The sequence below is a fragment of the Anneissia japonica genome, unplaced genomic scaffold, assembly GCF_011630105.1.
Source record: "Anneissia japonica isolate Jap-2015-1 unplaced genomic scaffold, ASM1163010v1 scaffold241_len727266_cov204, whole genome shotgun sequence".
In the NCBI taxonomy this organism is placed as follows: domain Eukaryota; kingdom Metazoa; phylum Echinodermata; class Crinoidea; order Comatulida; family Comatulidae; genus Anneissia; species Anneissia japonica.
Window position 1 is genome coordinate 394,336 of NW_022691770.1, and position 27,325 is coordinate 421,660.

The 27,325-nt window shown below is 33.9% G+C and overlaps 2 protein-coding genes across 5 annotated transcripts; one reads left to right on the top strand and one right to left on the bottom strand.

Moving 5' to 3' along the window:
- The first annotated feature begins 271 nt into the window (after positions 1 to 271).
- Positions 272 to 16,598, top strand: LOC117100111 (battenin-like). 2 transcript variants are annotated; one of them, XM_033239686.1, is made up of 14 exons: positions 272 to 333; positions 3,300 to 3,379; positions 3,847 to 3,914; positions 5,225 to 5,299; positions 8,088 to 8,140; positions 8,439 to 8,473; positions 9,279 to 9,385; positions 9,523 to 9,577; positions 10,870 to 11,051; positions 12,189 to 12,334; positions 12,851 to 12,970; positions 13,722 to 13,832; positions 14,124 to 14,289; positions 14,522 to 16,598. In XM_033239686.1, the coding sequence occupies exons 1-14, from the start codon at positions 298 to 300 to the stop codon at positions 14,596 to 14,598; spliced, it is 1,311 nt and encodes a 436-aa protein (XP_033095577.1). In that variant the 5' UTR covers positions 272 to 297; the 3' UTR covers positions 14,599 to 16,598. The 2 variants fall into 2 exon arrangements, with proteins under 2 accessions (XP_033095577.1, XP_033095576.1); XM_033239685.1 differs by lacking the exon at positions 272 to 333 and adding an exon at positions 2,399 to 2,753.
- A 1,573-nt stretch (positions 16,599 to 18,171) lies between these two features.
- LOC117100110 (adenosine deaminase 2-like) lies at positions 18,172 to 26,806 on the bottom strand. 3 transcript variants are annotated; one of them, XM_033239683.1, is made up of 9 exons: positions 26,664 to 26,806; positions 26,207 to 26,467; positions 25,618 to 25,852; positions 24,893 to 25,103; positions 23,550 to 23,677; positions 22,668 to 22,867; positions 21,789 to 21,946; positions 21,437 to 21,639; positions 18,172 to 20,517 (listed from the first exon to the last, which is right to left on the bottom strand). In XM_033239683.1, exons 2-9 carry the CDS (start codon positions 26,430 to 26,432, stop codon positions 20,382 to 20,384), a joined length of 1,497 nt encoding a protein of 498 aa, XP_033095574.1. In that variant the 5' UTR covers positions 26,433 to 26,467; positions 26,664 to 26,806; the 3' UTR covers positions 18,172 to 20,381. The 3 variants fall into 3 exon arrangements, with proteins under 3 accessions (XP_033095574.1, XP_033095575.1, XP_033095573.1); XM_033239684.1 differs by having other exon boundaries at positions 26,634 to 26,765; XM_033239682.1 differs by lacking the exon at positions 26,664 to 26,806 and having other exon boundaries at positions 26,207 to 26,625.
- Between the last annotated feature and the right edge of the window lie 519 nt (positions 26,807 to 27,325).

The window sequence follows — 27,325 nt, forward strand, 5'->3', positions numbered from 1 at the left end:
CTATCTAAGGATCTGGACCATAGAGATATAATAGACAGTGTAGTGCGCCACCTACCACAGACAGCTGATAATTTTTTTGACGAGCAGACAGCATTATGTTAGGCTAACAAAGTTTATTTCAAAATGTAATTCATATGACATTTAGATAATCTGTTAATTATTTTATCCATATCAATAATATATTTATTGTTAAATATATTTTAATTAATTGTAATTAATTTTTTAAAATATCATGGAGCATAATTTAGTGTAAACATTATTTCATGTTTTTGAACATGAAAACAAATTTAGCGAAAAATGGCCACGGCTGATACTTATTCTCGTCGGAATTGGGTGAGTTTTAAACATTTCGATAGTCCATTAGCCAGAAATAATGAACATAGTGCAACGAATATAATATTTGATTCACTGAGGCAAAAATGAGAACACACTGCTTGTTGCAATATGTTTTAAATACAAGGTACTTTACCTCTCGGATTTGGTGTCAGTATGCTGAGGCTTTTGTCCAGCTGCAGCGGCCTGGACCGACAATAGCTTAGCTGATAATGAGTGATAATAATCACCTGATCATCTCACACAAAAATAGGTCTAGCCTAGGCGAGCAAAACTAAACTAACCGGGAGAAGAGTGTGTGGGACCGATAACATTATTAACCTTTGCTTACACTAGCTTTGGTTTGCCTTCATTTGTTAGTCAAGTTGATTTGTCTAGATTACATACATACTATACAAAATTATCATATTATTAGGGCCTAGCTAGGCTATCATAAAATGCATACATAGGCCTAGCTAGGCCTCTAAGCAGAATATTTTCAGAACAACATTCACGTTTCAAGTTGACAGATAATCCCATCAGTAGATAATACTGCTGCTGTTTAGGCCTATTAAGTATATGCAAATTGCAAAACAGAGTTGATCAGTGATGATCAGTGCTAAAAAGAAACTAAAGCACACAAGTAGTTGCCATGGGTCCGGGACTAGCAAGCATGAATCTCCCAGAAAATCACACATCTTCTGCAAATTCAGAATATTTGCATGTTTTTACAACTTTATTTATATCAATTGTCTCATGGAAATCTGTGACTATATTATTGGTATCGCCATGCACAAAGAAAAAAAAAAGATTTTAACCCATATTTCCCGGGAGTGACTTCTTCCAACTTGGGACCCCTGTACATGTGGACATCCCATTCATAGTCAGACATCCCAAAACCTGAAACTCAAGATTCGGGAGACTGAGGGTGCGCTGTTGAAGTGCATCTCTCCCCCTCCCCCTCCCCAATGCATTCTGATATTTTGGGGTGTCAGTAACACCCGAACAGACTTTGCATGCTGACATGAATAAGGAAGTCGACATACAAAAGTAAAAAGTGACACATTAAATTCTCAATTTGGTATCAAAAAGTCAAAAATAAGCTGTTTTTTTGGTCTATTGGGGTTCTTTTCTGAAAAATTGGGAGACCGGGAGATTGCAATGTGCATGAAAATTTTTGGAATTTCCCAATGAAATCGTATGCATAGCTGTTTTATGTAACTATCAACTTTAATAGCATCATAGCATAAGTCGGCTAAGATGGTGGTAGCTGCTGCAGTGCACTGAACCGTAGAGGTCCATTTGGATGGTGTGGTGTATTGAGCAATCACCACCAGAAAGACAAGTTAGGCTTTGGACTACCAAATAGCAAGGGCGCAGATCTGTTTTGAAAAGTAGGGGACATTTTGTGAGACCACACCCAGGGGCGGATCCAGAGATTTTCTGACGGGGAACACAATAAGAAGTTCACGCCATGCCCACCTCAGCCTCACATTGTTGGTGAAAATAAGTGGTATAAAATCAAGCTCTCCTTTTGCCCACTGATAGGTGTTTTTTGTGGCTGCACAAATGTTTTTACCGGTACTTGGAGGGTGGGGTGGGGGGTCTTTATGTGCAGGGAGACTGATGGGTTGGGTTTTTTTCTTTCTATTTGACGTGTTTTTTTTTTTTTTGGTATTCAAGTGGGTGGGAAGAGCCCTAAATTTAGACTATAATTAACTAATTGGTATCTGAATAAAATACGAAAAGTTCTATAATTTTATACACTGTATTTTACACAAAGAATAACTTTGCATTTCTACAGGTTTGTAGGCAGGTGTCATGCATGATTGAGTTTAATATTTTGCAATACAAATCCATGGTAATGGTTGTAGTACTGTACCTTGAAAAGGTCATGGGTATTTCCCAAAAAAAGTTTAATAGGTAATGAAGAAAGAATAATTTGGTGTCTCGGTTATGAGACCAATAAAAGCTGTCATATTGTGGTCACATGACTTGACTTTTCAAATGGAATCAATGTAGCATGTCTTGTCCTAAACTAACACTGAATGCTTTGTGTAAATCATAATGCATTTATGATCTTCATACAATCACTTAAACTCTACAGGCTGAAGCATTCAAGTGCTTTCACTTATCTGGTTCCTGTTAGTTAGCTGTCCTATTCATTGCTTTTTTAAAAACCTTATAATAAAGCCTATAATATGGCTGTGTTCATGCGTTGCTAGCCAGACAAGCTGGTATTGGATGGTATAGTGGTACCTTAGGATGGTAAGGTACAGTATTTAGTGATCTGTAATACTGGCAACTGCACACTAGTACCAGTAATCATGAAAGAGAAACAATCAGGGGAAAGCTTGCCAGCTGAGCCTAGTGACCAGGACCAAGTAGATTCAGATACTGATGATGCTGAAATTAAGGGTGCTAATTCATGTAGGAATCGGGTCAGTATTATTAGAAACAGTAATTGCTGACACTTTTACCTTAAGATAGAATATAATGTAGCTAAAAATAATTTTCTATCTGAAGTGCAGTTTGGTTCTTTGCATTCGGCCTATAATTGCCTTCAACCAATATATATGACCGCCAGTGAAAGATGGGAATGTTGAAAATTTTGGACTTCGGTAAAAATAGTCGTCAACTAGCTCTAGTAGATAGTAATACCGTAATTACATAAGTTATCAAAATTATTTCTTGTGGTATAGCATACTTACATGATTTTAAAAATATCTTTATATTACTGAAGTGTTTTTATCATACCTACATAGTTTAATATGTTGGATATATCAATACATTGCATATTATGCAACTTGGGAAGTATTATGTTGGACTAACATGGAAGGATAAAAACTTGAGTATTGTTGTACATTGTACAGATATTTCAGGCCTTTTTCAACGTTTTGTTAAATGGACCTCCGCAGTGAGGACAGTGCCAGGGATATGCATGTGACCAACAAACACATTTTCATAATGTTTTTGTTTACTTTTAGGTGGGATTTTTCATCCTGGGCTTGATTACATTTCTACCTTACACAGTTGTCAATTGTGCATCAAGAGACATTGCTAAAAAGTAAGTAAGCACTTATACTTACAGATTATGTAACTTTACTTTAAAAACTATCTATTCAGTGTTTTGTTTCTCATGACTGAAGAGAGTTCCATTCCTAAAGTTTATAGAGCAGTTGCGTACCTAGGGGTGCACTTCCCCCCCCCCCATAAAAAAGTGTCCCATTGAAAAAGTCTGAAGCAAAAAACAATCATGCTCTAGTTAAAAAAATTTCACCTCATATTACCTTATTTTGTAACCTAGCATCGCCAAGCACTCAATTATCGACTCAACCTGCTGGATACCCTAATTTGGGTGTGTGAATGCAATAGTGTAAACAAGACTTTTATACCCATTGTTTGTTTATACACTGCTTTTTTACACACATAAACATATTGGAGCCACAGAGTATTTTAATGTATTTGCTTCTATTGTTAAGATTAATGAAAAAAAACCAACTCAAATATTATTATGTCTTTTACTTTATCTAGCTTTGATAAAGAAAACCTTATAGGTACTATATTTGGAGCCAATATTTCTGCCTCAATTATAATGAAATGTAAGTAAAAGTACCTTTTTATTTTTGCTTACTGAAAGCTTCTCTTTCCTAGCTGTCGAGATAACAAAGTACTTTCCTACTGTTTTACCACAAAAGTGTAATTTTTTATACCTCTGTGCTCTACTGCTGGCTTTTAACTGTTGTTAAGATAATAATCATGTGAATGAAGATATACATTGTTTAATTTGGCTGGTGGGGACCCACTGCAGCCATAGTAAGGTGCCTACCTTGATCACTACACTAGGAGACAGTGCCTGTATGGTCTGGTAACTTCACCTACAGATTTAGATAATCAGATGAAAGTGTCTGAAGCTCTGTCCACACTATCAAATTAACAAAAAAACTGATGTATGCCCATATATAGTCATGATGTGCCTATATATGGTCATGTTGTGATGTCATCATGACCATATTTAGGCTTGTGATAGTCTGGACAGGACTTAACCCAAGGACACACAACAGCAGTAGCCATTATGTTTCTACATCTCTTACAAGTGCTCTCCTAGGTTTTGGGTATTTTTGTTGCATTGCATCTCTTTCAACCAGGGGCTGTCCTAGCGGCGGATCCAGTGGGGACAAATGACCCCCCTCCTGTTGTGGACCTCTGGACCCCCGCTTGGACCCCCTGTCAGAGAACTTCCAGCAAGTTTGTTGAGGAAAAATCAAATCTCGAGCACCGAAAGTACAATTTAAGCATGCCTTACTAAGCTGTCAAGTTTTATCGATTAAAAATTGTTTAGTGCTAGCAGTGCTACCGTCATATGTGCGAGGTATTGTCAGTGGTGGCGCAGCTCTTCCCCGACAGAGTGATGGTACTCCCGACGGTAAAGAATCCCATAATTAACATAAAATGTTATTTTTTAATAACAAGATACCCAACAAATTAAAATTTTTCTTCGACCGATGGAGGGGTGGGGGAGATAAGCTTTCCCAATAGGGGGAGCTTAGACCCCTCGTCGAGGAATTCCTGGCACTGCCTCTTTTATAACATTACATGGAAACTGAAACATAAAATTCTGAAAATGTAATTGAAATTGAATTAGAGAAAAGATTTATTAGATCCCGGAAATAAATTCCAACAAATAATAGAAAATGAAAGATAATTGTATTGGGATGATTGCAAGACGATGATTTATATTTTGTTCTTTTTAACTATTGTAATTTATGAGAAATTGGAATTATATTTATCTATTATTAAATTGAAATAGAATGGATTATAATATTAAAATTGAAGGTACATACATATGATTATATTAGTTACATATATCAAGCAAAGATGTAACTTATTTTGTTTTATACTTTTTTTTCAGTACTGAATACATTTGTACTCCTGAGAGTACCATATGGAATTCGTTTTTTTATCAATGGTATTATTATGGGATTAGGTAAGAAATCATATTTTGTTACCAGTGACTATTGAATACCCCAGTACTTACTTATTTTACTGTCCAGTTTAACATCCACAGTTCCCGTCAAATAGGGTTGGACACATTCAAATTGTGTCTCGGTTTGATGACATTTTCTCCATTTAGAGCGGTCCTCTGTTAAAGCAGCAGCAAAGTCTTTAAATGGAATCATATGATCAATTTTTCTTATTGTCCTTTTTGTTATTTCCAGCTTCATTGCATCACTTCATATTCCTGTATTGTAATACCCCTTTTACACTATCAGCAACACTCCGAAGTAAATCCGCTTTTACTTCCCCGTTGTCGATACACCGGGTTTTTAAACACCGGAGTTGGGGTTAGTGTAAATGGGTGAACACCAACGACTCTGGTGTGCTGAACCCGAGTTCAACAAAGCTGAATGTTTTCAGGAGAAGCTTATCCAGGATAGTCCCGTCCACGTCAGAACACACAGTGTAAACATTCCCGACTTTCACAAACTGGGATTTTAATCATCCACTTTCATTTAAATTACTCAATTTTTTTGTAAATAATATAACTATTTGTATATTTTGAACGTATTTAGTTAAACATAAACATAATGTAAGTTATATTTTATTGCTTTGGATTGTATTTTTGTTTAGAAATTAATTCGGTTTTTAGTGTACAAATAAATTAAAATGTTTTTCCCCATCGAAACTAAACTTGATTGCAGACTAATGAGCATGTTTTCCTCAAAAATGTCCATAGAGGGCAGCATTCAACACCGGTGTTCAGCTGGTGTTGGTTGTCAAGTATAAATGGGTGTTACCCAAGGTCATCCCGCAGTCTCTTCATTAAGTAGGTTTTGGCTCTAGTGTCACACCGGTGTTTGTTTTGGCTTGATAGTGTAAAAATGGTGTAAGTGTTTATACTGGTACTTTTGTATTAAACAACATAAATTTTATATCCTCAGTACAGAATCATGATTACTGTATATTCTCGCATATGCAGTTATGGAGCCAGCGGGGGAGGGGGGCATTTGCTCTCCCCACTCCCATAATTCCTACTTTGCTGCTCTCTATAGTCTTGATACTGCATTTAGCTGGCTAAAAATCAAATCTAGGGCTAATCTTCCAAATTTTATTATTTTATAGGCTTTTAAATGTTCATCAAAATCATATTTCCCCACATATAAAATTGCGTTTATTCAGATCATAGTGGTTAGTAGCCTTCACTTCAGTAATACAGACAATCTACACATGAACATAATTAAAAAATCAAAATTTGTGGTGTGCGCAAGACACCCCTGCTTTACTATCGTAATATACTATGTTCAATGGCCATCCATAACTTAGTTGAAGGATTAGGAGTTTATTTAGCCACATATTATTTTGATATTTATATTTTAAAACTTATTTTACATTGTGATGCACATAGAGGTCACGACAATATGCACCATTATTATTATTGTCCTTGTCTTGTCTTACAAGCATATGCGGTATCTTCTTACCAATTTAAAAAAAATAATAATAATAATAATAATTTTATGTTTATAAAAGCTATTCTTTGTTCATTTCTCAAGATGCTTAAATGACGGAAATGTTTAACTTTTGGTTTCAATATGTTGTAACCAATTTTTTAAAGTCACCTTTGCTATTTATAACCTTGAGATCATGTGACCTTTGCAATTTTCCGGATAATCTGAATTTTAGAGAAGTAGAAATGGGGGCATACTATAAAAATTAACATCATTCCTTAACTTTTGTGTTGATTTAAAAAATGTTATTACTAATTGTTTGATGTTCAAATTTGATTTAGACTATGTACTTATCCATATCATATCCTGAATCTGTTGATAATAACAATAATTGTTCTTCCTGTCCTGTGATCTGTATTTATTTCAAAACTCCACGAACATACATGAAGTAACAATGAAAATGCTTTAAATAAGAATTGCCAAGTATTGTTGCAAAAACTAAACTACACTTTATTGAAAACTGATTGGTGGTAGTTAATAGCTTAATTCTTTGTTTATAATTAAATAAAATAAATTCTGCTCTATAGTCACCTCTTTGTCTGGAGTAGTATGTACTTTTAATTGCCAATTTCAATTTGTTAGTGTAAGCCTTTATGTATTTTTGTTAAGTTAATTGTTTAATTTTTTGTTTTTAATTTTGTTTGTTCTTTTAAGATGTACATTGTGGATGCACCACCTTTGTGTGTGCCACCGATATAAAAGTGTAATTTCCAAATAAATACTTACTTACTTAGTTATCATGCAGCTAATAGAAATGTTAAACAGTTGCATTTGTTTAACTTCCTAAAACAAGTCATATGCTCATTATAACTCTAATAGAAAATAAATAACTCAGTTCTCAGTTTTCATTATTGATTTCCTATTATTGGTACTAACTGAAAAGATACATATGGTTAAGAAATTGTAGAACAGTGTTTGCTTATAAATGTGTATCAAGCATATCCCTTCAATGAAAAGAGGCCTGTTAATAGTATAGTAATAGTATATATATCACACTGTCCATTCAAGCAAAAGGCACCACCAAAAATAGATATATACCCTCATAAGTTAATCATTTTAATGGTAATGCTTGTAGACTTGTATAGCGCATAATAGCGCAATTGTCTCTCTGCTCTTTCAACAAATGTCCAATAGAAAGTGAAAAAAAAACCAAAAACAAATAAGATGAAGAAGATACAAAGAAAAAGGAAAACAAAAACCATCAACAAAAGAGAAAACAAACAACTTCTTAAATTATTATTTAATTACTGTGTTTCTCATTATTTTTAGGAGTGTGTGGTTTAGCTTATGCTTCCAAGTTTGCTTTTGCATTAAGCTCAGTCGTAAGTTTTACTTCTTGGTTAATAAAAAGAGAAATTGTAATCTGAGAGCTTTTGAGTGTTCAAACATTTACATAATCCAGTACAGTATACTCAACACAACTAGTATTAGCATTAAAATTTCCTGTTGTTATAGGACTTTGTAGTTCTGTGATACTACAAAAAACCCATGTTCAGCCAAAATGCAAAAATAAGAATATCCTGAGACTATATGTAGATAAAGTAGTCCTACTCCTCCCCGCAATGTTTAAACAAATTATTAGACTTTAATTTTATTTGGGTTTTTCAATTTTTTTTACAGGTGTTTGTAGGTGCTAGTGCAGCTTTTGGGGAGAAGTAAGTAAATGGTTTTTTTTAAATCTCCAATGGTAAAAAACTTCTTCAAGTTTCTTTTAGCAATTAAAATATTTTATTATTTTAATTACAACTAATTTTATAATTTAAATTACATCATTGTATAATTTTTATTTCAACTTGATTTGTATATTATTTGCAACATTTCTATTAATTACTACCTCTATATCAAATTTTGTTGTAAATAATATAATTAATTTATCTTGTAATTATACCGTACTACTGTAGCACCAAAGAAAATAAATATAGAGCAGCTTCGCGATATATTGGAACATCCGGTTGTAATGCATTCTGGGAGAACAGAGAGCAATATTAGCTTGTCCTTGCGATGGCGCTATATGTTATAAGTTAAATAGCCGCTCTGGTTCGTTTGTTTCCTGTAGTTTCTCCACTTCAAATAAGGTCAAATTTTAACCCGCTCGCGGGAGGGTGGATGTACCATTTTTTTTAATGTAAATTGAAGAACTCATTCTTCTACTATAAAGTTCTTTGCTAGCACCACCAAACCTGTTATTAAACTGTTCTTCCTACAATTGGCAAATAAATATAATGCACCTTTCTGCTAAGCCTGGCCCCTTGGATATTTTTGCTAAGGTCCTACAAAACGACAGTGTTAAAAGCGTATGCACACACGGGCGTTTGTGGCACAACATATGCGTTTGTAGGACACGCCCATATTCCTGCCCATATTCTGATTGGTCAGAAGTTTGATTGACACTCTGGAACGGTCCATTATTGTTACAGTTGTTGTTGTTGCTATTAATATCACATCAACTGTTTTTTTCAGCATTGCTCTGGGATATCTATCTCGTTATGACAGTCGGCTGGTGAATGCATGGTCTAGCGGTACAGGGTTTGCTGGTCTAGTGGGTTCAGGACTATACGTTATATTTGGTGAGGACAGTTGTCACAAAATGTACGCCAGTAAAATCAGAATGTGAATGACCAAAATGATATAATGTTATCTCTATTTAATCCCAGGATTTTTAACTGTAGTACAGTATATCTTATGGTTGCATCTTGTCTTTTAGGTTGTGCCGCTATTTTAAAAGGAAAAGAAAAGAACTTAATTCATACACTAGACAAGTAAGTCTGACATTCATATATCTGATTTACATTCACCTGGCCCACATAGTGGATATATTGCTCTGCTACATATGTGAAAGACAAGCCAAACCAGTCACTCTTTGCAAAAAATAAATTTTTAGTTATAATTACAGTAAATTAAAGTTATAAAATGGTAAAAGAATCATTCAAATTCGACATTTTATTATGAAGTTACATGAGTTCAAACATGCAGCTGTATAAATAAATAAATTTGAAGCATTTAACCATCATATTTTACATTCACCAATAAAATTTTATTTTTATTATCTCTTCTATCTGAATATTTTTGGCAAAATTATTTGCTAAATAAGAAAACAAAATTTTATTTTTATTCCGCCCTCCTCTGATGATCTTTAAAAAAATAAGTATGCGAAACAAGGAATAAAAAAAGTCTTGAATAACTGTAAATAATATATAGTTATTCATAAACATACACAAAATAAGTCTGTCTAATAATAATAAAAATAATAACCTACATTGCTGGGGTCTCTCAGCAGGGAATCTGTTCAACTAAACTGGTTCTCTAGGGCTATGATATCACTCAGCTGCAAACGGTTAGCAGGATCCGGATCCTGCTAACTGTTAGCTGCCGTGCGTCCATACGAGAAAATCCCGATCCGAATACCAAAAATATGATGATCGAATCACTGGCCAATAAGAAACTGGAAATTGTAAAAGCGTACGTGTGATTGGTTGATGATAAAAACACACTCAACATGCTAACCGATAGTGCTTGCTAACCGTTAGCGGTATCCGGATACTGCTAACGGTTAGCGCTAACCGATCGGGTGTTCTCACGCAGGTGCTAACGGTTAGCGCTAACGGTTAGCTCCCAATCCGGATACTAGGGCTCTCGTGAGAACCAGGCTTCGATTATCAACTATGCAAATTAGATTTGTCAGCTCTTATTAGCCTCTACTGTTTGTACAGCATTTGCCTTAGCATAGGATAACATAGGGGATCTTTATGTAACAGATATATAAAGTTTAGTGCAATTACAAAGATTTTGAAAATTTTGACTTCCAACATGTTTTGGCAATTATCAGAAACACGATTTGCAAGGAGTGTCTGGTTTGGCTTATCTTTGCCACATATATAATGCCTCACTTTTTAGAAATTTTAAAATGAATGAACCCCCAACGAACGAACGAATACCCCAAGTTTCTTGCGCAGTACCAAAACTAAGCATAAAATCTACACAAGATATCACAAGCAATTTTTTTTTTTGCAAACAATATTTTATGACACAATTTTCCATTTCTGTTTTCCAGATATGCTTTTCTATCAATGGTACCAGCCATTGCACTCTACTGGGTTGCATACCTGTATATCATTCAGCAAGCTGGAAATCCACGAACCCTACGAGAATACCAGGCGTCTGCTACAGAAAACCATAGCGCCATTAACGGCAGGGTGAAGCAGGGCCATAGACCAAGCTTAGATACTACAAATGGTGAGTGTAATTCAATGTCAAATACAAAATGTTCATACAGGAACAGAATGTCATGTATTAGTCCTACTGAAGGGCAGGGTTACTGTAGTCCTATGGTAATGCATTAAGCGGAGTCAAAAGTGGTGTACAGGTATATTAATCGTCTAAAATGTAATGAAGATAGCATACAAGATACTTTTTATAACAACACTTGCATTTTGAATGATGCATAGGTTCATGTGTCTAATGGAAATATACAATTCCATTCAGACTAAAATTATGAAGTGTTTTAAAAGGGCCAATCGCTGGCGGGACTCGCCACATCCAGCGCTAACTAAAGCGATCTCTGTTGATTTAGAGGTACACATTGAGTTTAAATACTGTCACCATGTCATTTTGTTGCAATTTCTGTATGAAATATTTAAACTATTGGACAAAGTAAATCAAGTAGACTATACCACCCAACATCAGTAATCTATATACAAGAGCATCTGAACATCATCAATATAATACAAGATTTTCTAGCAACAATTATATTCTCGTACTCAATGCACATCTAGTATCAGGCGTCTTTCAGTTCTTTTTTGGGGTCCGAAATTATGGGCTGATGTTTCTGATGACCTAAAAAATAAATTCACATTGAATAGTTTTAAATACCACCTTAAGAAGTCCTTGGTCTTGGTATATGGCAATTAATTATCTTTTTCCTTCTCTTCCTTTCATTTCTATTTGAGTCTTTGAAATAACGTGTCTGGGCTTGTGTTTTTTTAAAACGTATACAAAGCTGGATTGGAATTATTATAATTTTAATGGTATATCATTTCTTTGATTCTATTAGTTTAGAAAAAACTAAACAATGGTACCGGCCATTTTTCTATCTTTTTTGTGAAGGTGGATACATCTTAAAGCTCTTGTTGAACTTACAGTAGCCTCCTTCCATACAATGTATTTGTTTCAATTTTTTTTTTTTTTTTTTTTTTTTTTTTTTTTTTGCATTCTTATTGTATATTGTATTACTTTATTGTATGGAAAATAAAAGTATATTTGATTTGATATTTTTACCTTTTAAACCAGTGTATAAATGGTAGTCCTCCCCAACTTGATTTAAATGCAAAGGCTATGCAAATATTCAACATATTTCTTGTGTTCTGTTGGTAGCCATTTTATACCATCAGTGTGACTCAGAAACATCAAGCACAACAACAACAGATACAAGTTTCCTTGAATCTTGGCACGAGCAGATAAGGCCAACGGTACGAAGAACATTCATCTGCCTAAAGAAAATATTATGGCTAGCAGTAAATGTAAGTCTGCAGTTAAATGGTCTATGATAGTGGAGATGTGACTTGGTGGTTAAGGTGCTTGGCTTTCAATTTTAGGTTCCTGGGTTCAAATCATGCAGTGTCGATGGGATGGAGATCTATGTGGTTAAGATACTTTCCTTACAATCTCAGGGTTCTGTGTGTTTGAATCCAACAATGTCTGTGGAGTGGAGGTGTTGCTTATTGGTTAAGATGCTTGCAATCCTAGCGCAATCCCAGACTCAGGATTTAATCTCATGACAACAAAAAGCTTTGATCATGGGCAATTACAAAAAAAATCTGTGCATCGTCTGTGTACTGCTATGACTTTTCCAAAACTGCTTAAACAATTACAGTATACATAATTAATTTTCCATATAAATAGTCTGTGACAATTTTCACTTGAAAACTCCTGGAAAGTGTATCCTGGTGAGACACATTATACACCAATAAATAGAATATTATTCTCTGTATAGGAATAATTACATGTTATTCTTAAAATTATTTTTCTTTCTATAGTTATGTTTGTGTACTTTTTGCGAATACATGATTCGCATATCATCATCTAGGGTACGAAATATTAAAGAGTACGACAAAACCTGCCCCGAGTTGTATGCATCGATGCAACTGTGTTATCAGGTAAAACATTTCAATGCATCATTTTCTTTGGCGAGTCAAGTGGCCGCTAGCTACAGCCTTAACATTGGCGCTGGTTCCAGCTGATCCTGGACCATGGTTCGGTTAGTAGAACAAAGTCTTCTCGGATAAGAACTTTAAATGGAGGTCCAGTGTATACATGTGACTCGTGTGCACTTTAAAGAACCCATTGCATCTTTCGGAAGAGTAGGGGGTTACCCCGATGTTATAGTTCATTTCAGCCCCCGTTGTTGTGGAACGATGTGAACATGTAGGGCCTCTTTACGGCTGCTAGGTAGTCATGGACCACGCCCATACGCAATTCAGCACAATGACGCTGCAAGTTATGGGTTATTCTCCTACCTTTACCTTTACATTTCATGATTACTCATACCCACCATCAATGTTATCATTTTCATCATCACCATTTTTATCAAGGTTACTACTCCAACATATGGTTAAGTATGCACATTTTCAGGTGTTTGATCAACTTTTCTCTGTTTTTTAGGTCGCCTTCTTTGCCTCTTTACGGCTGCTAGGTAGTCATGGACCATGCCCATACGCAATTCAGCTCAATGACGCTGCAAGTTATGGGTTATTCTCCTACCTTTACCTTTCATAATTACTGATACCCACCATCAATGTTATCATCATTTTCATCATCACTATTTTTATCAAGATTACTACTCCAACATATGGTTATTTAGTATGCGAATTTCAGGTGTGTTATCAACTTTTTCTCTCTGTTTTTTAGGCCGCCATGTTTTCCTCTAGGTCATCTGCTCAAATCTTGCCCATTAGAAAAATTGGAATTCTGACATTTATTCAAGTCGTCAACATGTTAGTATGGGTCATTGATATCAAGGTAAGTCGTGATTTAGGAATTGTATGATGTACAAAAATGTTAAGGAAAAGTGAAATGTTACATGGTGCCTAGTGTCTGAGCTGGGCTGAGCACTTGACTGGAGGCTCACTCCACCAGGCATACAGGCTAGATAAAAAGAGACCATTTGAACATTCCTGTTAGCCATGGAACCAACATCCATAGGTTCACAGTCTTTGTTTGTTTGATTGATTGATTGGCCGAAAAGTTTCTTTGAATATAAACAATTTTAATTAAATTATGTTTAACAATATCATTATTTTATTTTCACAGTACAAATATTTGCCAGTGTCAGTGTTGCCTGCTTATATGATAGTAGTGGGTCTACTTGGTGGCGCTGTTTATGTGAATGTGTTTTACATGCTAATGCATGATCCCAAGTATCCTCGAGAGGACCGAGACCTCTGTACAAATATTGCTGCCATCTTTATAACTATGGGTAAGACAGAAGCATGAGAATTGTTGCTAAGTAATGTTAGTTGTTTTTTGTCTTTTTTGTGTTGACTGTAATGATGATGAAGATGATGACAGCAATGATAATGAGAATGATGACAATAATGACAACGATCAGATGATGATGATAAGATGCTGGAGATGGTTGATGGATGGCAGTGGCAATGACAACAAAATAGTAACAAAAAATAAACATCAAAATCTATATTTCCTTGCAGGCATCAGTTTTAGCTGTATAACACTGACGGCTCTCTTCAACTCAGTATTAAAGGAGGAGAAGTCAGGGTTATTTTAAAGTGTTGCAGCATATCAGACGATTTTCCCATCAACCTACCAGTGAGCGAAAATTTGATTTTCTTTTTCTTTTGCTTGAAGTGGAGCAATACAAACAACTACAATGTAAAAAATTCTGTTAAATTATTTTCTTTCCCATTTTACAAAAAGCATTCATAATTAAAATTGCCTAATTTGAGGTATTATCATTTAATTGAAAATTAGAACAAGAAGTATTTCCCACTTTTAACATATGCTTTAATTGTGTAGACCCTAAAATTTGCCAGTAAGAATTTTAGCATTACAAGATATGTAAAATAACAAAAACTTAATTGTTTTCATGTGAGTTTCATTTGAATTTCATTATATTTTTACCCAATTAAAAAAGAAACTGAATGTTTTAATTGAACTTTGCGGGTTATTTTGGATTTTATCTCGGGATAGTATAAAGTATCTTAGAGTAATCTTGTTTATAGAAGTGTCCTACACAAAGCAATAGAGTTGTTTTTTTTTTCAAAGCGTATATAGAGGCCAACTCGCGTAATATAAGACAGCCCATAGGAATTTAAATCGTCCGGTTGTCGTGAGGATATTAAACATGTTCAGTATTCTACGATGTGACTGAGTCTGATGCAGACCTTTTGATTGCACAATTAACATTTATAAAGTTGATTCTCATAAGTATTTTTATATAGCTTAACTAGTAGAAGTGTCAGAGTTTCTCTATTCTAAAGTCACTATCATGTTGAGCCATATCAGTTCAATATGATAAGCAGTACAAACAGCAAAATTAACCTTGTTTTCATGTAAGTATATGAATGCATATCTACAATGCATATCCTAAATAAACAGATTACTATCATCTTTCAAATACATTGTTCAAAATATGACCTAAGCCTTGTCTAGATTATCAAATTGTTGTATACCCATAGTCATGATGTGCCTATATATGGTCATGATGTGCCTATATATGGTCATGATGTGATGTCATCATGACCATATTTAGGCATGTCACATGTTTTTGTCAAATAATATTTGATAATCTGGACATAACTTTACATTGGGCTGAAAACAGTGAAAATAATGGACATTTCTGGAGTGGCAATCAAACTTAACTGACCAATCAGAACAGCGCCAGAAATATGTGTACGTCTCAGAAACACGTGTTGTCCCACAAGCCCACGTGTTCGCGTATGTTGTAACACTGTCGTCTTGTGGGACCTTGGCAACAATATCCAATGGGCGGGGCTTAGCGAAAAGGTCGATTGTGCACAAGTGCTTGTGACTGGTAATTAATGTACCAGATCTACTTAATGCATTTTGATGTAATTTTATATAATCAAGATGAAAGACAGGTGCTTTATATTTTTTAAATAGTATTTTTTTGTAATCATTATGAGCTTTATATTGATTGAAAAATGCTGAGAATACATTAGAGAATTATTTGATATTTTTTTTAATAATTAATTTTTTAGAAGTGCAATTTTGATAAAAATAAAAATATAGACTAGATATCAGTGTTATTATTTACTCAACTATGACCTCAGGCAATGTGGATTAATTTTAGAATTTACAATGTTACTGAATAATGTGTACTTGTGTGCATGTTTTTATATTACTATCTCATTTTTCCATCTCAGATATTTCCTCTTTTAATACTATTTTGTCTGTTGCATGCTTTTAGTAGCTTGATCATATCTTATTAGATTGAATCTATGCTATCAAATATTTTATTCTAATTGGAATGGAATTAGATTTTAATGTTGTATATTTATATATGTTTGTAATACCGTATACGATGTGCTTTTTATAATTAAGTTGAATTTTACTTATATTTTATTACTTTTCTTCATTGATACATCTAGTTACATACAGGTATATATCTGTTTCAATCATGACTTCATTTTATAAACATTCCATTAAAATAGTATTGAATCATGATATAGAGTAGATTACCTATACAGAATATCTAGATTATTATTGAAAATATTGTGTACCGAATAAAGATGAAATCCCACAGTATAGTGGTTATTGTGTTTTTGTTTTACCAGATTGTTAGTGAGAGGGGTCTTGCCCAGGGGATCTAATCTAAGGTCCTGTAGACATTTACTTTTCCTAACCACAAGAAGTTCTGGCAGCTTTGTATCAGCTTGGATACACTTCAACCTCCCTCCCATGTACTGGAGTGTATCCATTCATTTCAACACCCCTTTCCCACTGTAGATGGGTATTTACAAAATAAATATCACAAAATTTGAAGAGACCTGGACTTAAGTTATTATTGTCAGTGGCGTAACAACATAAATTTACTATTAAAGTATCATCAGCAGTAGATATGGCCAGTTTTCAAACGCAACAGTTCTGTTTTCGCTATTCAATTTGTCTTTCAATTTCAGCAAAAATCAGAACTCTGATCACACGTTACTGTAATGACGAATATGTGTTTCAGTTATATCTTTGAAACGATCTTTTCTTAACAATAAAATCGACCACAGCAATGATTCCTAGCAATAAGAGAGGCATGCTTTACTTTCATACACACTGGTTTCCCATAACCAAATATTTCTTGGGTCAATGATTTTACTGAGGTTAAAATTTGAAATATAACAGGCTTTTAAGGTTTGTTTGGCTACCTGGAGTTGGATTTTGATTAGGGTAGATTTTTTTTTTTAGCGAACCTGCTGCCTGCCAATAATGATTATTTCGATTAAAAATAAAATTTTAATTTTGGCCAATTAGCACACCCACTGCAATGGGGAAATGGAAATTTCCAAAAATGAGATATGTACTGTATATTTCTTCCTAATTATATAAATTTAAAGCATTTAACCATCCTGTTACTACGCTGTTTTAAAGATTTAATTTTTTTTTTTGCCTTTTTTATCTTAAAAAAAATAAGTTCGCGAAACAAGTTGTAAGTTGTTATTTTGGAGACCAGTATTCAGGGCTTGTACGAGTTGGGCCGGATTTGTTCCTGGCCATATGGGTCCACTGTTGACCCTTTGAGGGGCCCTGAAAACTGCCGCACGAGAGCGCATATTCCTTGAAAGACAAAGACAAGATATTGACATATTGGGGAGTATTCTGTAAAGATGTAACTAGTATTAAAAAGTGAATTAGCAAATTAAACCTACCAATACTGTACTTCTGTGTGTCACATATGGAGTTGACTTTGTACCTTGCACAAGGCCATAAACAATTGGTCAGCCTCAAATCAAGCTGTCACCCCTAACCTGTTTATTTACACATCCTTCTAATGCTAAGTATCTATCTATGGTAATAGCTTTTTATAGCTAAAATGCGGTTTTTCTACAGAAGCTCTGTGTACTCCCTTTGTTTTATTGTGGATAGTTGAATTTCTGTGTACCGGTACCTGCTAGTTTAATTTGTTGCAAATTTTTGTATTTCTTGTATATTGATGGATTGTATATCTCTGACTTTGTTTAGGTGTTCGTCCTTGCGTTTCTGAATATTTTTTTGTACAGTGCGTTTTTATAAATTGTGAATGAAGAAAACTGTACTGCACTCTTGAATTTTCATCAAAGATGGCTTGTAATAGCCTTGGTATCCTAAGCAGCAAACGTTAAAACAATCATTTACATTTTTTCCTTTTGATATTTCTTTTTATTGTGATAAAGCTTTGAAAATATTACATCTTTGTTAAAATATATATTTTCTAATTTTCTGCCTGAATTAGTACGATAAAATGTTCATCTTTAATAATGAAATTACATGTATACTAAACATAAATGATGCCGATGGAATTATACCATTATCGTTCTGCATTGGTTAACTTATTATTGCATTAATAAATTAAAACTGTCTTTTAGCCCAATCACCAATTTGGGATTAACTGCACACAAACTAAGGGCTTGGATGATCCAATTTTAATTTTTTTTTTTAAATGTACAGCTATTACAAAAGCATGTACAGGAAGTAAAAATGGAAGGCATATGAAGGTTTCAAAAGTGGTAACCTAGCAACACCTAAGCTGGAAACCTAACATCAATACTGGTATGGCTACCAGTAGGTCTTCATAGCAAACAATTATATTCTTTGTTTCAAAAATTATAAACATTCCTTAGTATTGTATTGCACACTTGGAACAACAAATTTAAAAGTTTCTAAAACATGATTAGGAAGACGAATATCTATCAAAAAATGTGCACAAAAATATATAATGCATACCAAAATTACTGCTATAATATATTAACATTTTCATGGAATTTGTATTGATGTACTGTACATACAACCTGTAAGTATTTCCCTGACATATGAAATTCAATGATTTTTTTTCAAGGGTTTTCAAACAAACAATATCTATGTATCCAATTTATACATAAATTTAAATTTCCAATTTAAATATAAAGATACTGTTTACTGACTTACATCATTCCTTTAAAATAATCATGATTCAAACTGGAATGAGAGTCTCAGCTGATAGGAGAGGTATAAACACTTCTTTGGCATCAAAATCAAGCATTTTTGCCTTAAATTGCCATTAAAAAAGAGAAAAACATATTTTGATATTTGAAAATAAAACTGTGTGACTATTGTATACAGTACACATTTTAAATATCAAGCACAACGATGGAAAATGATGATGATGAAAATGATAACGATTCTGATAATGATTTTGGCGATAATAAAGATGATGATAAAATGATGTTTACGATGATGGTAAGGATACACTTAACATGCTCACATTAATAAAATCACTGAAATCTTTAAACTTTTATATTCAACAATAATAAATTTTACCTATTCAGCCTATTTCAAACAGAAATTTGAAAGCTTGTTTGGCCGACAGGGTACCAGAAACAGCTACAGTGAAGCACCAGTACTCATCGTGGATGCATAATTAGTTGTACTCAACACAGGCCTCCTCCACCGTCAGTGTGTTTCTAGTTATTTATACAATTCACCATTACCATTATTATTATATAATTTCTGTATGAAGCGCATAGGGGCAATATGCACTATGCGCTATATAAATATAACATTATCATTATTATTATTACCAAACTAGATTTAAACTCGTCACTAAGGATGAGTTAAGTGATCCGCTTGTCAGGCAAAAGAAATCTCTCTGTGCTTAAAAGGTATGAATTATGGGAAACTACCATAGCCAGGATTTTCAAACAGTGCATGACAATATCAAGTCTGTCGCTCTCTCTCGGGTTCTGGAAAAATTTTAGAAATAAAATGGTAGGGGATGGGTCAGAAAAACATTCATTTTGACCATGGTGACCTCATCAAAATTAAAAAATGAAGGGACACTTCAGAAAGAAAATTGTCTCACGATAACATACTCACAGGTGGGAGACAATTGATCAAATGAGTGTAAAAATAATGATGTCAAATAAAAATTAAGTTTCTATGATTGTTGGTAGCAGTCTAAATGGATCGTCATCAAAAACAAACCACTGCATGTGCATTGTCCTTCATAGAAATTCGGTTTTTTGAATTCAGATAGCAATATGACAACGTCACAATATCCAATCAGCATAATGATATATAAAATCATATCTACAGCTCGTGCTTTCAGAATATGTAATAAAAATTGGGGGTCACCTTTCATCTTAAGGAGCTATAACTGATTAAAAATAGGCAAAATTTTAAGTATATATAAATTTTGATGCACGCGTACACACATGTTAAGACGCGCGAACGGAAAATTAAAGTACATGACATTCAACCTTGACCTGAAGTTTATGCCCACTGAATATGATTCAGAAATGACGAATGGTTAAGATGATATGAGGTCATAACTTGTCTAACATTGCTTCTATACTATTTTCATATCTAATGATAATTACGGGTTGATTTAAATTGAGTATATTTTTTGTGTTTTTCTAAGAATTGGTCTAAAAACATATCCCATTTTTTTTGCCAGAGTTGTGTCAATTCCATTTTATGGTTGTCAGAAAGTGCTGAATACCTGAAAGGAAATAGACAATATAATTAAAAAATACAGTTACCATAATAAGGCTTGCAAGGAAATTAGATTTGGTATGAAAGTGAGAATGAAAAGAAAGTTTTCACTCAAGTATCACTCAAGATATTCCAGGGTCCCAAGTTGCAAGACACTTCTGGGAGTTGTGGTTTAATTAGCTTTCTTAACAAATCTAATTGTATTTTGCTATGTGTTGATCCAAATTGATAACTAATGCTGGGCACTCACTGCAATGTACGACGAATCCAACTCCACTCCCTGTGGGTGACAGACGACGCAACGCCGTCTGCTCATTGTCGGTAACAGTCTGAACGGATCATCATTAAAAACGATCTGCTGCGCATGTATCCTCGCGCTGAGTTCTTTATGAAATTGCGTCAGCCAACGAGCGTCGTGAGCAGTAAGTGCCCGTCTTAACACAGGGACACAAATGATAATGCAGTAGTAACAAATTGTAAATATTAGGAATTTGCAAAAGATGGGTTTGTTTCCAAGGTGAATTTGTTTGCTTGCGGGAACGCACAAGGCAGTCGAGATTACCAAAGAATTTCTGTTACTAGTGGGAAAAATTGGAACCCATGACATTCTGTTTTTAATTTCCTTTAGAACAAATTTTTTGAAATATATCAATGTAAATCAATTGATTGATTGATTGACTTGTCAACTTAAGGACATAAGAAGAAAGCATCAGTCTTTACTACTATGCTATACTCTGCTGTATGAAAAAAATACTAAAATTTTGACAGTTGATAATGATGATTATGATATTGATGATGATGATTATAACAAATATATTTACTACATTTAATGATGATGATGCTGATAATATAGTGATGGAGATCATCTTCATCATCATCATCAATGATGGTAATAATGTTGATACTATTTAAGTTGACAGACTTACTTTATAGAATTAAGTGCAAGTTTTTTCAAAGTTCTAAGATCCGCCCTTTCTCCACCCAATGCCATGAAAGCCTCGTAGAAATCGTAAGAAAGGCCTTTAGCACCCCAAATAACTGGATCATCTGAGCTGATAACAACAGGAAAATCATTGGCGAGAAGGTAAGTTGCAGGGTGGTTTCGCAGATCATCCACCAGCTTAAGAACCTTTGAATTTAAATAAAAACAATAAAAAATTCTATATATTGGAAATAATCTATTTTTATGAACTTTTAATTTTGCAGATGTGACATATCAAAATTACAATCTTCAATTAACCCAACCCACTAGCAGTACTAAGTAACATGTTCTCTCACCTGATTGGATATTGGATTGACTTCTATTGCAATGTCTCGTTTCTTCAGTTCATCTAGAACACCCGGATGTTTCAGAATAGCGAATCCATGTCCAATACGAGACGTATTCAACAGGATGGCATCAATAAGGTTTTCATCAATGCTTGTACCTTGCCAATCTGCAAAACAATAAATGCGGATAATATTTTAAAAAGTTTTTTTTTGTAAATATTATCTTTGTCCACATGATAGTGTGTGGTAGTGTTGCTTTAGTGGGAGGGGGTCGGGGTGAAAGTATAGACATTCTGTTTTTTGAAGCCACTTGAAATGTCTAAAAATATTTAAAGTTGAAATACAAATACTGAGATTACAGGTCTTAACATTGTGGTCAAACTGCACAAGTTTTACCATACTAAACCCTACAATCTTCCAATTCCAAATCCCAAGAACTCTGGCAGTTGGTGTAGGGGGCTATGTGATTGTAATTGTAGATTGGGATGTTGACACTGTATTATGTGAGTAAACCAAACAGAGCTGAACTATCCTAAATCTCATAACAACCACTATTTCTTGTGTGGAGGCCCTACGCAGCCCGTTGGCTTGTACTCCCTATTTTACTTTTTGGACTTAGGGTGTGTGGTTCAGGTCAGTCGATCACCTGATGTAGGATTCAGAATGGTTTCAACAGCCACATGAACATTAATGTGGCTTCACTCATAATTATCACATTAAGAAACGGGGATGCTACATTAATACAAAGAACACATTAACAGTTACTATGTTAACTTTTAATGTATCCCTGTCCCATGTTTTCTTATTGTTATTTTGTTTTCTTTATATTTTAATGAATTGAGAATAGACAAATGAATAAAACTACATTAAATACATTACTAGGCATACCTGTTTCACCTGCATGAAAGAAATATGGCAATTTGACATTTTGGTTGACTGGTAGCAGTAGCTGGTTGATGAATTTATTCAAAGAATAGCCAACATCTTCTTCACCAACCAGATCAAAGCCAATCATAGTGTCAGGAAATTTCTTAATTAGGTCCATTGCTAATGAAACAGCATCCTTAACCTTGTCTTCAGATACAAATCTAAAATGAATGTATAGTTGTTTCATTCATTCCATATGTTTTGCATACAAATACATTTACTTACTTATGCTTAACCAAATTTTCAAAAAATTGTTGTATGCCCACATATAGTCATGATGTGCCTATATATGGTCATGATGTGATGTCATCATGACCATATTTAGGCATGTCACATGGTTTTGTCAGATAAAATTTGATAGTCTGGATAGGACATTATAAATGTAGATGAAAGCAATGTATATGTGTATTATTTTCAGGCCCCTCAGTTATGCATTATTGCACATACATACATATATATATATACATACATATATATATACATACATAATACACATATACATTGCTTTCATCTACATTTATAATGTCCTATCCAGACTATCAAATTTTATCTGACATATATATATATATATAAGCTAATATGTTAAGTAATTAATAAATAGAGAATAATTCTACCATTCAGAAAAATGTCTTGCATTCCATAATGCACAACTAGGCTTAGATGTCAGCTCCAATTCACTTAATTGTTTTTTAACTGCTTTCACTTTCCTAAGTTCAATATTGCAATATCCTGAAGTTTAATTTCATTATATAATGTTACTAATGCTCTTGATCCTATTTTGAGCCACAAAATTCAACAGGGAAATCTGGTGTTAATAAACAAAACTGTATTTTTAAGAAATACCTTAAAGACGTGTAGATTATTTTTGCATCATAAAAATCTGGATGAGTGATCTTGTATCGGTGGATGAAATCTTGAAACGCCTTCATGGTGTCTAACTGGCTGCTGACGCTTCCATCCATATGTCTTATCTACAATTTATACAAACGAAACATTACTAAAATAAAATACACATCAAAAAACTGTATGAACGCAATACTGCCCCACCATGACAAAAGGAAGTAACTGACAATTTTTCGAGTTTTTTTAGTCACTATCAAAGAACTAATAATTTGTACATATTGATATATTTGAGTATGTTCAAATCCCACTCATTAACAAGTAATTAGCAACACAAAAAGGAAGTAAGAGACTAAAAATACAGTAAAAACCACCAGAAAAGGAAGCAGGGGACAAACTCAACATGCTCCATATTCCTTAATTACTCAAAGCAATGCAAACATCATTGCTTCCTTTTGTCATGGTGGGGCAGAATAGTGCTCAATTGCAATAATTACAATTGAGCACTGTTGTGTTCTATCTAATTATTAGTTAATTGGGTGCATCTTGGTTTTTAAATGCTGCTTTTTTTTCTTTTCCTTTTTAATATGTATTAATTTTGATAACTTTTTAATTGTGCAATTTGGACCCCATTGGAAATGGGCTGGATTCCCGGCCTAATGGGTGTTCCATATGCTCGTTGTATTTGATTATTGTAAAAAATTCCTATATTGTATTTCTATATTTTATATTTTATATATGAGCATCGAATAAATTCAATTCAATTCAATTCAACATACTCGATGTAAATCAAGAAATGGATTTAGCTTTTAAAATATGTTTGTGAACAATCTAATTAATTCCCAAGCCACAACAGTCAATTAAGAATTGATGCTGGTTATACACACAGAATATTAGTAAACTGTTGATACAATAATACTTTATGTAAACCAGCTATTAGGTATTCAGTATTTAACATATGTTTGCAAAGAAAGTCCATAATCCTCATTTCATGAGGGTCAATCAATCATTGTTGCTGGTAATACCTCCAAGCTTGTTTATGGTCTAGATAACCAGACAATGATATAAATATTTTAAAATATACATATTATGTAATTCATATTTTGAAAACGGCATAGGTAATCACAACTCCACTCCTAAATTAGAATATCATTTTTTTTTGTTGCGATTTTATACAAACTGTACATAAGCCTAAATTATGCGAATAGAAACATGTAGTTAAGGTGCTTGTCTTCCAATCCCAGGGTCCTGGGTTCAAATCTTGTGATGGCACAGAATTTGTATGTCTTGACTTTAAAGCCTCTACTTCCTATCTCTCATAATGAGACTTAAAAGGATAACATTACCGGTGAGAGTAGGGTTCTGATCTCCATGTACTGAACGTTGTCGTCTTCAAATTCTGTGAATGCTTGATTGAAGTAGCTATCAAACGCTGTTGAGGTAAAAAGAAGGTCTCCAACAGCGCTCAATGCAGCCTGGAATTTTGCCCAGGAGGCATTGCCATTGGGATACGCTTTAATTGGATCATCCACTACCATTGATAGTGTCTGCATTAGCCTGAAGATGAAAAGAATACGTCTGTTAATAGTATACAATATTAACCATAAAATTGGAAACTATTTTATAACAATTTATTTTACAACAAAATAATAATTAAAAATAAATAAATAAATGAAATAAAATATTTCCCTATACAGCATCAGGAATCCCAAGTCTTCTGAAAATCGGCAGTGGTGTAACACCTATGAGCTCTCAGGGGGGTGGGGGCAACTATGAAGAGATTCAATGTGAAACCACCTCACCACAAAATAAAAGTGACACATAGAAAGCAGATAGGGAAGAGAAACTAATTCATATTTGATACTTTGCTAATATATTTATAAAGTATTAATGTCTATTTTATATTGCTATTGTAATTGTCTATTAATAAATAATTAAGTTATTTAAAACATTCTTTTCTATCCTTGGAAATTTAAGTGAAAGTTTTTTTTTTACAATGTACAGATGCATATGCTTATCTCTGCCTTTGTAATACTTTTGCATGTAATTAATTAAAAAAAAAAACACTCACATTTCATCAAACTCCTCTTGGTTTTCTTTGCGAGCTTCGGAAACAAGCTTCCAGTTTTCAGTACAATCCAAATTTGGAGGCGGAGTACTGGTTGAGAAATTAAAATGAATTGAATTTGGAATTTTTTTAGCAGTATTATTAATTTTACAGAAATACAAATCTGGAAGGTAGGTTAAGTTTTTCACTACCCATGTTATATTGGACAATGACATCTCATGAATATGCAAAGCAGCACCTGCAATACAAAAAAATAAATAAATAAAATAAGCATTAATTAACATTAATTTAAAATATTATGTTATATTTAATATTTTTCTCTGTGTCAGATGCCACAGGCCATCGGCTCTTGCTCTCCCTTTTGGAAAATCAAAATAAAAAAGAAAAAAAGAAAAAGAAAGAAAAATTTAAAAAAATATCGCCCAAAAGACCTCTGAGGAGTCTGAACACAGAAATGTTTAGCAGGGGCATGCGCCAGACCCCCTAGGGCATTGATATCTCGATCGGTCCCAATTTCGGGCCGTCTTCCGCCCCCCCCCCTCCATTCTTTTGGAGATCTCTGGATCCTCCCCTGGTTATAACTAACAGTTACCTTTTGGCATTTCTCTGATAATTTGAAATACTTGACTAGCTTCGATGTCCTTTTTTGCAGTCATGAAAGACCTGGATGGAGGAAAATTATTTAACTTCATCGACGACTGGAATTCCATTTCCTTGAAGTGCATAAGAGTTGCGTTGACAATAGTTTCTTTGTCATTTAGATCAATATCCCAGCCTGTCATCTTAGCTGCTTCTGCTTTGAGAAAACGACTTCTCATTGCTTCATACTGCGATGGGCTGATTGAAGCTGAAACTGTATTGGTAATAAATCGAAGAAATAAGAAAATCGTAATACTCTCAACAAGCAACATTGTGGTGGACGTAACTGCCCCAGGCCAAAGTCTGTTCTAACTATCGGTACCGTGTGAACTCTAAGTAAAGTAGGCTACGTATATACACAGTTTATTTGTAATGCTAACTCCAAATAAGTACTGCAAAATCCTATTTACAGTATTATATCGCTGGCCTTGAATACTGTATTCACTTCCGTGGCTTCATTTTCGTTTCTGAGACCATTTATTTCTTCCTGGAATACACCTGGAACTGCGAATGTAACTGCTGCACTATACTGAATGTTTTTCTCTTGATGGGATGAGTGGCGCTATTTAATTTTCGCTTTTGTTTGGGTAGAGAATTTTTTCACATGGACTGGATTGCTATGGATATTAATATTCATGTTGACCTTTCTGACGACAGCTGATATGATAAGATACTGGCTATGTAATAATGACAAGATTCTATTTCTATTACCCTTTATTTCATTACATTATTATAAGAGAATAAACACATTATTTTACCTACAAATTGAGCAAGATTTGACAATCATTGTCAAATTCATTCTCATGGTATATTTATTCAAAAATTACAATACAAATTGTAAATTACTTCAGTAAATAACTGATGAATTTGAGAATAGGCCTCGACTTAACTTGTGAAGGTGAAATAGTACTTTTTAGGTATCATTCATTGAATATTGCAGGACAGGATTTGCGATTACCTAACCTAAAATTACAGAGAACATTCTCTCTCCGGGCCGAAAGTAGGCTATAAGTAATTTTTTTCGAAGACTAACAATTAATCCACTTTTTATTCTCCGGGTAATAAATATTCC

Excerpts from the sequence above, each read along its gene's own strand:
- LOC117100111 (XM_033239685.1), top strand. The coding sequence starts at position 2,640 with ATGAAAGAGAAACAATCAGGGGAAAGCTTGCCAGCTGAGCCTAGTGAC. Across the intron at positions 3,915-5,224 it reads TGCCTCAATTATAATGAAAT|TACTGAATACATTTGTACTC; the intron begins GTAAGTAAAAGT and ends CTTTTTTTTCAG. Across the intron at positions 5,300-8,087 it reads TGGTATTATTATGGGATTAG|GAGTGTGTGGTTTAGCTTAT; the intron begins GTAAGAAATCAT and ends CATTATTTTTAG.
- LOC117100110 (XM_033239682.1), bottom strand. The coding sequence starts at position 26,525 with ATGTTGCTTGTTGAGAGTATTACGATTTTCTTATTTCTTCGATTTATT. Across the intron at positions 21,947-22,667 it reads CTTTCATGCAGGTGAAACAG|ATTGGCAAGGTACAAGCATT; the intron begins GTATGCCTAGTA and ends ATTGTTTTGCAG. Across the intron at positions 21,640-21,788 it reads TCAATCCAATATCCAATCAG|GTTCTTAAGCTGGTGGATGA; the intron begins GTGAGAGAACAT and ends TTAAATTCAAAG.